Source organism: Glycine max, chromosome 13 (genome assembly GCF_000004515.6).
Source record: "Glycine max cultivar Williams 82 chromosome 13, Glycine_max_v4.0, whole genome shotgun sequence".
Lineage (NCBI taxonomy): Eukaryota > Viridiplantae > Streptophyta > Magnoliopsida > Fabales > Fabaceae > Glycine > Glycine max.
In genome coordinates, this window is record NC_038249.2 from 32,679,528 (window position 1) to 32,690,960 (window position 11,433).

Genomic DNA, 11,433 nt, shown 5'->3' on the forward strand with positions numbered 1-11,433 from the left:
CCTTTTTTCACCCATTTTAGTTTTTTTATGAATATTTTTTTGGTTTTTACTTGATATTTAAAAATTTTTTTAATTGAGTTTTGGAATTTATTTTGATTACTAGTAGTATTTTAGTTTCGGTAGATAAATGTTTGTTTTTACTTTTTAGATAATTAGAATTTTAGTATGAGTAATGCACTAAATACATGCTTATTTTATATAACCAAATTTTATAATAAATAAATATTTTTAAATATATAGATTATATTATAATTAAAATTTTGGCTAAAGTAAACATTAGGAAAAAAATCTTAACATACACTCATGAACATTAAAATTTAAGAATGAAAATGGATGAGTTTAATTCTCTAATTTTTCGTCTCTGTAAAAATGAGACGGGTTTGGATTCCAATTTAAAATAGGCATGCTTATAATTTTAATATCCAACATCTTCCAAGTTATTAATTATATTTTAATTCAAATAATAAATGATGAAAATAATAAAAAAGTATGAATTAAATAATATTTTTAGTTTTTTTAATGAATAGTATTTTTAGTTAAGTATATAATTTTAAGTATGTTATTTAATTATTATTATAATTCAAATGATTTAATTATTAAATCAGTGTGTAAAAAAGTAACAATGACAAGGACAGAGGCAGGCCAGAGAGTTACATCCCCAAATCCGAACTTGAATTCATAAATAGGAGAAAATCCAAACTCGGTCAAAGCAACTTTTCCTCGTTAAAGTCTAGTCCATCATTATGTCAAGATAAAATTTTGTCGTTAATGAGAGGTGTTAATTTCGTATAAGAGTAAATCCTATAATTAAATTATTATTATTATTCTAATGAAATCTTTATTATCAGATGAAGAAGGAGATTTGGAAAGTGAAAGAAAATTTCCAGAATTTTGTTTTACTGCATATTAGGCGTGATGCAAACAGTTTAGCAGATTGTTTTGTTCAAAATGATTTACACTTATCATCAGATGTTTGTTTTTAAGATTCTGTTCCTAGTTTTTCTTCAAACACCTTTAGGGAGGATGTAAATGTAAGTTTATCCCAATAGGATACTAAACAACCTTTGTCTCTGCATGATCCTTGGAATGATAATATAAATGTGTTTGATTAGATTTCTATTTTTATTTTCAGTGAAAATATTTCAGTTAAAATCAAAAATTTTATTTTGAATAAAATGAAAAGTGATGACAAGAAATATAATTTTAAGCAAATTTAAAAATATTTTTTTTTTGAAAATACATTTTCAGTATTTTATTTCTTAAAAACAGAAAATAATAAATTAAATTAAATATATTTTCAGAATTTTAATCTTTTGAAAATAAAAATAATTTAAAAAAAAAAACAGAAAATTAAAATAGAAACAAAAGACAATCTTATTTTACAAGTATATCTCCCTTTTTTTTACAAAGTCTCGACCTTGTTGAAAACTCGCCGAATTCAAAGAATTTATAACTTTTGTCTATTTAAAAGCTCATTGCAATCAATTTTCACTAGAGCTCGCTCGAGTCAACTATCAATCTTAAATTAACTTGGTAGACAAATCTATTTAATGATAAACTTCAAACATATCAGCTTAATCATTCTCCTACATATCAATACTAATTAAAAAATTTAATATTTGTATTTTTTTAGTAACCATTACAGTTCAACTAATAAATGACCCAACCTCCATAAAAAATAAAAAATAAAAACCCAGCTTAGCACACCCTCTAGTGAAAATCTAAAAGACCCAATCGAGGATTGTTTGACCAGCTAGCTATCATTCCAAAGTGTTTTTTTTTTTTTTGCCGCAGCAACGCTCCCTTCAATTCAAAAATCCAAAGTATAGATAGATAGATAGAGATACTATAAAAGAGTTAAAACTTTGCATAATCTTTTGAAAAAGTGAAGTAATCATATGAAAGGAATTAATATTTACACTTTGAGTGACTAGCATGGGTTTCAGAGTTAATATTGTTTAAAAAACAAAAAACCATGTGAAAAGAATTAAAACTTACACCTGCCCAAACGCTTTTGATTTATTGATGCAACTAATATCATGTGGGATTGTATACTAAGTACACTCAAAGGGTTGACCCTAATTTCAGTTCCAAAGCTGATAGTGGCAAAATAGGTTATACATCTTACATATATGCTTTGTGTCTGTACTTTCAAACGAGTACGGAAATAGTAATCTCAATCATCGTGAAACTTAGAGTGTTCATAAAGCATATGCCATGAATGCACACATGCCACATCGTGCGCGCGTGTTCTGGTTTAGTTAGTGATTTCTCGGATCCAAATCTAAATCATGAGAACAATGTTAAGTGCACATGGTTTGTGATACCTAAATGGTATACAAAATATGCATTTCGTAAAGTTTATAGGAAGTTTCAGGTCATAACTACAACTCTATATACAGATAAACTAAGAGACTAATCAATTACATCTGGCATAAATTGCATAAATATTTCTTTGAGATACTTATAGTGCATATTTCTTTCCTTAATTCATAATCATCGATCGGTACTCAAGAGGAATTATTAAGTATTTAACTTTATATACTCGTAAAAAAAAAATTAAACTTTATACTCCGCGTTATTTCCAATCCACTCTTTAACTTATTCTTTAACAATAGAATTCATATCAAAATCAGTTTAAAAATAAAACAACTAAAGCACAAATGTTAGACATACCGATAAAAATATTTTTTCTTTTAGTTTTATAAAGAGAAAATACCTCATTTATTAGAAAATAAATATAATATATATTGACAAAAAGACTCAAAATATTGTTTTCTCATTTAAAGTAAATATTTTTTTTAAAATTTATTTTAGGCCTGAATTAACTAATATTTATAAATAAAAAATGTTGTCCAGCATTTAACATAGAATTCTTCAAAATAATGTCGTATGAGCAATTTAAAAAAAAAAGTTCCAATTTAGTTTTTAATGATTGTTGTTTACCTTTTTTTTTTGGTTTATTGTTGTTTACCTAATCTTTAATGGATATTTTTATTACTTTATGGGTAGCATATACTGAAAACTTCATTGATATACGCACTAAATTTTTATAAGGCATGTCTCTAATCTAATCTCTCCTAGTGAGTTTGAAATTTCGTTAAAATTAAGAGTTCCAAATTACAGTTTAAGGGGGAAAAAAAACTTTATTTTCTATAGTTTTTATCCATATCTTGACTAATATTATTTTTTACGTTGAGTGCTTAGGCAGTAACAATTTTAAAGTAGTGTTTTTTTACAGAAAATTTTAAAGTATAGTATTTCATAGTAAATTGAAAACATTTGATTTCTCAACGTTCCTTAAAAGCTTTCAACGGATACCATTTGAAAAGAATAATATTCCATTTGTGTCAAAACTAAACATCCTTCTATATCAGAACTTTATTTTACGACAGCTGGACAATTCCTTTCATCCTTTCAGTCATTTCCCACTTTTTTTATATAACTTGCATTAATTAATTTTGTTATATATATATATATAGTCAAAAAATTAATTCATAGTTAAAAGTTCAAAATTTAATTTCTTAAACCGTAAGTGTTAGATAAAATTAATTAATAAAATAATTTAAAAATGTAAAATGATATAATAATAATGATAATAAAATTATAATTTATTTAAAAAAATAACAAGAAAAAAATATATTAAAGATAAAAATATAAAAAATTAAAAGTTAATATTTAAAAAAATATTAATTTAAGAAAATTATTAAAAAAATCATGGCTTAAGCATGGAACGACGTTCATAAGACAAAGACTAATTTTGATTGAATTCAAAACCTGCTCATCGTTACAAATCCAAATGGGCAAAACGTATCTTGATTCTTGCATGAACACCGTTTCATGCAAAGGAATGGATTAAATTGACCTAGCTGGGGAGCTACCAAGTACCCACAACTTCATGTCTTTGCCAAAGAGTAAATTTAGTAAAATATAAAATTCAGAAGTTTCGTGTAAAAAAGTTTTAGATCTTTGATATTGTATGACTGCCTAAATGACGTCTATTTAGAAATTCATCCAAATATCACTCTAATAATATTAGTCGTGTAATTTTGTTGATGAGCATATCAATATTTAATTTTCCCTAATAAGAGAAAAAAATGAAAATAACAAAGCACTTGTTACTTTAAAAGCTATACTTTGTCAAATTTATTCATAGTGGAAAAATATTTATGGTCAGTGTATATAAACTTAAATTTCTATCCTCGTAACTAAATAAAAAAAACAATAATTAAATACATCTTTAATTCTTAAAAATATAAAAAGTTTTTCCGAAACATTTTTTTAATTCCTTAAAAATGTGTCGGGAGTAATTTTTGCCATTTACAAAAATTTGGCCACATTTTAATTTTTTGTTTATAAAGATAGAAATCACACAAAATACATATCTGATTGGACATTCCAAATTTAAGTCTGGCAAATAATCACATCAAAATCTACACAAAAACAATTATTGGTTGCTTTCGCGATGCACATTTAAGTTGTTTGGATAGGGATCGATCCAAATAGGTATATAATATATCCTAATAGCTTTTATTATTATTATTATTATTATGATAAGCTAGTGGTATTTAAATTCATGAGCTTGACTAATCCGCTTTTACACAGGATGAGATCACTAAAGCCTTCCCAAATATTATGACTCTATATTTAAAGAAAATCAATCTCACATTCTTAGTGAAGAGATAAGAAGACCAAATTACTCACACCAAACAACATTTGGTGTTTAGACACTAAAAAAAGATACTATTTAATAACTAAAAAATACATTTGAATAAAGATAATTTATAGATTAATATGATGAAATCAAAGAGATTTAATTAAATTTATTAAATAACATAAATGAATTATTATAAATCTTTGATTCCTAAAGAAAAAAAAAAACAACACAATGAAAATATTAAAATTATGAGTGTTGAGTAGCAACGAGTTGAAGACATTAACTAGGAGCAACTGAAGGAGGCCCATCTCCAAAATGCAACCAACTAGCAATCCAATCCTTACCCGCATTTCTATTGTGGTTCCATAATAATGATGGAGGAAACATTAGCTACATATTGTTGAATAAAGTTTAAAGGAGGAGCAGTTGCATTATTCACCAACCATCACTCCAAAACATCCTCACCTTCTATGCTTCTCAAGATTAACAACTGCATCCACAATTGCTTTAAACAGACCAGTAGGTGGCCTTTTATCAACTGAATGCATCACTACTGGAAGTTGAAGTTCTGTCTCATCATGTAATCATTCAAAAGTTTATAACCATCAAAATTTAGATTTGTTAAGATTGAGCAACAACTTTGGGAATGCTTGCAAAACAAAGTAAGCCAGCTAATTTTCAGTGTAATAACATTTCTTTTAATTAGTATATTAATTTATATATATTCTACATGATAAATATTTTTTACATAATTTTTTAATATGTATCTATATAATTATATTACCCCAATTTAAATCAATTATTACATCATTTAATAATTTTTATTTATATAATTAGATCTTAAAATTCATTATTAGATTAAATTATTTTCTTCACATAAATCACATTGAAAAATTTTAAATTGATCCAAAATTAACCTATAATTTTAAAATTAGAAAAATTATACAATGGTAATCGATGCAGCAATTGAAGTGTTGCCTGATAGATATGTTGATCTAAGTGTGTTTGGAATAATTGCCAAAAAAAAATAATTTCAATAATTAAATATAAGTTAAATTATTTACTTGATCCCTATAATTAAACATAGGAACTAAAAATATCATTTTTAAAATTAGAGGGACTAAAAAAATAAAAATATAAATTATATGAACTAAAAATATCACATTTAAACTATAAAGACAAAAAAAATAAGAATCACGAAACTATAGGGATAAAATGAGTAATTTAACCTTAAATATATTTATAATTTATTATTATTATTATTATAGATTGTAATTAGAAACAATATTTGTTAATTTGAGTTTGCTAAATTACGGAAAAATGATGTATAAGAAGTTAAAAGGGGATAAGACTACTCAGAAAATTTGGAGATAACAAAAAAAAATCATAAGCGCTTTTTTTTTTTTTTACCAATTTTCAATTGTTGCCCAAACATTGGAAAATTTAAGGAGAAAGGAAAAAAGAAGATAGAAAATAGAAGAGAAATTAAAGAAACAAAAAAAAATTATTTTAATAAAAAAAATATAAGACAATAATAAATTAGTTCTTAAAAAATTTAAAATTAATTATTAAATATATAAAAATTTAATAAATTAATCTCATATATTATTTAATTAATTTCTAAATTTTATAATTTATTATTAAATTAATCTCTGAACACGAAGGATTTAAAGATGAAATGATATCACAGATTAAATGACACACGAACACAACCTCTTCCACTGATCCACCTTTTTCCTCGACGCGCAGAATATCTTTTTTTTTTTTTCTCTCTCTCTCGTATATGTAAAGACAAAACCAAAACCGTGGATGTGTCTCTACAACCCACCATTTCAATCTCTTCCCTCTCTCTCTCCCTGTCTTTCTCTCCTTTTCCGTGTTTATGCTTCACCCTTTCATAGATCTGCCTGAAAAAAACCCCTCAATTCCAAACCCTTGCGATCCGATCCAGGTCAATTAATTTCTCTCTCTCTCTCTCTCTCTCTAGAATGTCTTCCCAACGCGCAGATCTAGCGTGCCGGATCTTCCCGGAGCCCGATGCCTCCGAAATCGACCACTTCGACCGGTTACCGGACTCGCTCCTCCTTTTGGTTTTCAACAAGATCGGCGACGTCAAAGCCCTAGGCCGCTGCTGCGTCGTCTCGCGCCGCTTCCACTCCCTCGTCCCGCAGGTCGAAAACGTCGTCGTCCGCGTCGACTGCGTCATCTCCGACGACGACTCCTCTTCCTCCGCCGCCGCCTCCGACAAGTCCCGCGGCCCCTTCTGGAACCTCCTCCGCCTCGTCTTCGGCGGAATCGTGAAACCCATCCAAACCCTCGGTCAGTTCCTCGGCCCCAAACGCCCCTCCTCCTCCTCCGTCACGTCCCCTTCCTCCACCACCTCCTCCTCCCCCCTCGCCGTCGGAACCGACGACGACTCCGACGCCGGCGTCACCCACCACTCCCCGACGCAAGTCCTCAAAAACTTCAACGAGATTCGCCTCCTCCGGATCGAGCTCCCCAGCGGCGAGCTAGGCATCGAAGACGGCGTGCTCCTCAAATGGCGCGCCGATTTCGGATCAACTCTCGACAATTGCGTCATCCTCGGCGCCTCCTCCGTCTTCCACCCCAAAGACAACCTAACCGACCCCATCCCCACCACCAATTGCAACGCAAACGACGACAACGGAAGCATCCCTGATTCCTTCTACACCAACGGCGGTCTCAAACTGCGCGTTGTGTGGACCATCAGTTCCCTCATCGCTGCCTCCGCCAGGCATTACTTGCTCCAACCCATTATCTCCGAGCACGCCACCCTCGACAACTTGGTGCTCACCGACGCCGATGGCCAGGGGGTACTTTACATGAACAGGGAGCAACTCGAGGAGCTGAGGGTGAAGCCGCTCTCGGCCTCGTCGGCGTCGAAGAGGACTCTCGTTCCGGCGCTTAACATGAGGCTGTGGTACGCGCCGCACTTGGAATTACCAACTGGGGTTGTGTTGAAGGGTGCCACTCTTGTTGCTATTAGGCCCAGCGAGCTATCCCCCAATACTGCGAAGAAGGAGGCGTCGGATTTGTCGTGGGTTTCGACGGCGTTTGAGGAGCCGTATAGGACGGCTGCTACAATGCTTGTCAAGAGGAGGACTTATTGCCTTGAGATGAACTCATTCTGATGCGTTTGTGAGGTATATACAAATTGAACCCTCATTGTTTGAATGTATGCCATTTTGTAAAATTTGCTTGGTTTTAGGATCTATGGCTTTTGTTTGATTGCTGTTTTCTTATAAATAAAAAATGTCCATTTGAAAGTATTTTTTTTTTCCCGAGGATGTTGCTGCTTTCTAAAAGCTTGTCTCCTGAATTACTTGAACAGAGCAATTGAAGAAAACCGGAGAAAAGGATCTTAATTTTTTGGTTGGATGAAACTTAGCATGATTGGAAACTTGTTGATAAGGAATTACATTTGAGATGTGGAAGCTATAGCAAAATACACTATTTAGATGCATTTCCTTATGTGCATTTTGTGTTATTTTCTTATCAGAATTGCAGCCTCATGTCGGTAATCCAAGTTAATATTTAATGTAAATCTTTATTATGCAGATTGCCGAGGTAAAACTCATCCAAATCAGAGAATAACACCAAAAACACTTACAAAACAGCATCTGGCTTTTTTTTATAAGCAATTTGCAAAACTTATTTTGGATGGGAAAGGAATCAAACTAGTCCTAATTTTGTTTTGGTCTTTTATGCAAGTTTTTAATTCAAAGGCTTTTCATTGTTCCACTTGAGTTTCATGTTGATTGTTTTTGTAGTCACTGTCTGATTCTCTGTCTATGATATATCTGTCTTGCTTTGGATCATTGGAATGAAGGATATATAGAATGCCTTTTTGCCATGTGCTTCTTCCCAGTTAGCTTACCCTGGTTAACCCTTGACTGGACAATATTTCACTAGATCACTAATTTAGTTCTAATGTTCTGATTTCTTTTTTGTTTATGTAATAAGATTCTTTTAATTTAGTGTTATATTATTGTTTACTTTTTGAAAGTTTAGAACTCTTACATATTTGTTTGAAATGGAAACTCAGGGAATGCAGAATCATTTGAAAAGGGAGAAAATGTTAAGTTCTTCATAGAAGGGAATCACAAAACTCAAATTTTCTTGGGCGGACATGAAGTGGAAGCAGCTTGGTCGCTGGAATCTTGCTCTTTCCAGCTTCTGAAACTATGGCCCACATTTGAGTAGTTACTAAAGGAGCTGCAAATCATTCACCAATCATGCTTGAACTGAGAACTGAATGCATCTGCTGGTTTTTTTAATTTGAGGCAATGCTTGTAAGAGTGCACCCCTGCAACTAGGAATGATCATGTAAGAGCTTTAAGTTTGTAGTCATCTGTCCCTATCAGATCTCTCTGTGAATATTCTAGGTATCAGTTTGGTTTGCCTTTATGATATATTTTTCTCAAGTTAAATGAGCAATGTACTTTGCTTCTGTAATTTTAAATAACTTCTGGATGAGTCAATCATGCCAAATGCAATACTTGTTCCTGCACTTACTTTTTGTCGTTTGAAGGTTTTGGTGGGGCTGAAGTGAGTCAAATTGGTTTGCAAGTTACTTGTCGGTGAACTTGTAAACTGTTCAATAAACTAGACTCAAAGCTAAGGAATTAAGGTGGAGCCGAAAATCTTGGCTTGTCTATTAAATGAAACAGGACTTGAACTTTTCAAATATTCGGCTCATGCCCTGATTTAGGGCTGAAGTGAGCCAAATTAATTGAATCTGTTAACAATTCAAGACTTCAGATGACTATTGCATCCCACTAACAGCTAAAACTAAAAGTGGCCACCGGCCAGCATAAGCTGTGAGTGGAGTATGAGCTTCTCAAATATAGTGCACACGAACAGTATATTTATTTTTCTGCAAAAAAAGTTTGTATGGTACTGTTTGTAAGCGTATTTGATTTTGAATTAACACTTGTACACCCCCATTAACGAGTATGACTATATATTTAACGAAGAAAAGGTGTCAACTTCTATTATCAGTCTTGCTAATTAATATAAAAGTTCGAGTTAGTATTTTTCTAATTAAATTTGATCATTCGAGTTACAAAAATATAATTAATATACTTTTGTGAGGAAAATTTTAAATTTTGTTGTGCATAAACACGTGTAAAGGTTTTGAAGTAAACAATTTTTTTTATAGATATACACTATTTAGATTTACAATAGGACCACAAGATTTACACAAACATCGTAATGAGTAAGGATCTTCTTGAGCCGTACCTTAGTTAAGGCCTCGTTTGCTTAGCTAAGCTATTATAACAGTTTATTCTTTTTCCTTTATTATGTGTGTGTCGGGGGGGCACAGCTGTTCCAACGTATTTAAAAATATTAACAAGTTGTATCGAATTATTAATTTGCAATAGTGCGATCGAATTTAAAAACAGTGGGTAATACGCACGCACCTTGAATGACAATTTTAGTCAAGTGAAGGCAGAAAATTAGCCAAGCACAGTTAGTTGAACTTGCTGGTTGGTAACTGATACTAAACGTAGGTAGATAAAAATGGGTTTATTTAAAGCTCACATGATGTCTTGATCACGGTTTTGATTGTTGGTTACATCGTGTCAAGATTGCAACCTTTCAGGCTTTAATTTTGGTGGAGTATGGTCCCCCGGAGATAGGTAGCGGCCTTTTAATACAACACACTTGCCCACTCACATACATAGCTGTTGTAAAATTACATTTATAATTGCCAAATTATGAGTAGATCTATCTAAGAGGTTGTTACTCCCTCCATTTTGATTTATAAGACTCGTTTGAAATTGTGTTGATTCCTTTCTAATTTATAATATTTCTTAAATTAATTATTTTTATTAGAAATATCTTTTATTAAAAGAAAATTAATATATTGACAAATCTTTAGAAAATACAGAAGTATTAATGACAATAATAGTTTTGGAAAAAAGTTATAAATTTAAGATAAATTTATTATTATAAATTAAATTAACCAATTTTTTTAATCTTAATGAATTAGATAATTGGGTCATGAATATAAAAATAAAGAAGGTACTAAACAATTTAATAGTTTATCCTGCAAAGGAGAAAAGTTTTAAGAGATAGGAGTTTTAAGAAACACTATCATGTGTGTGAGTAGTGTATACATGACATGATTATTGATTAACATGCATAGAAAAATATATGTTGAAATAGGTCAACTCTTAAAAAAAATTCACTTTCTTGGCTCCTGAGCAATTAGTCTTACTCTTAATCAGGGTTTAAAAAAAGAAGTGAGGCATCATTATGCAGGAAAATTCATTTTATTTTTTTATAAATTTCTTAATAGTTAAATATTTTTATATTTTCAAATATTAGATAAATCTTTTTTATTCGTTATTAAAAGAATTATTTGGTGACGTAATTTGAGATTGTGCTTTTTAGACCTTGTTTAGTTGTTACTAACTCAATTTCACCGTTCACCAGCTGGTCAATTGAAAACCCATAAGGATCCACCCCTCCTATTACCCTAATGATAAGGAGAAGGGGCATAGAAGCCAAAAATTTGAGCCTTTCTTTATCTTAATTTTTTTGTGGTTGCAGATAAATATCTTCTGCTGTTTCAGTCTAAATGCCAATAACATCTTTTAGCAAATTCAAAATACTTCTAAATTTTAGTTTTATTTATTTATAGTTGATAATGACGCCCTTATATGATTTGGGAAATCACTCTTTTATTACGTGAAAAGCCTAAAAGTAGATATCCTTTTTGTTTATCATATTGATGGTTTGTAGGTGAG

The 11,433-nt window shown here is 30.9% G+C and overlaps 1 protein-coding gene across 2 annotated transcripts; it reads left to right on the plus strand.

Annotated features, from left to right (window-relative positions):
• The first annotated feature begins 6,359 nt into the window (after positions 1 to 6,359).
• LOC100794477 (F-box protein At5g46170) lies at positions 6,360 to 9,188 on the plus strand. Of its 2 annotated transcripts, none has more exons than XM_006594446.4 (2): positions 6,360 to 7,821; positions 8,010 to 9,188. In XM_006594446.4, the coding sequence occupies exon 1, from the start codon at positions 6,646 to 6,648 to the stop codon at positions 7,807 to 7,809; it is 1,164 nt and encodes a 387-aa protein (XP_006594509.1). In that variant the 5' UTR covers positions 6,360 to 6,645; the 3' UTR covers positions 7,810 to 7,821; positions 8,010 to 9,188. The 2 variants fall into 2 exon arrangements, with proteins under 2 accessions (XP_006594509.1, XP_003542943.1); XM_003542895.5 differs by having other exon boundaries at positions 8,724 to 9,188.
• The last annotated feature ends 2,245 nt before the right edge of the window (positions 9,189 to 11,433 follow it).

Bases quoted from the DNA above. Each gene is read 5' to 3' on its own strand.
- LOC100794477 (XM_006594446.4), top strand. From the start codon at position 6,646: ATGTCTTCCCAACGCGCAGATCTAGCGTGCCGGATCTTCCCGGAGCCC.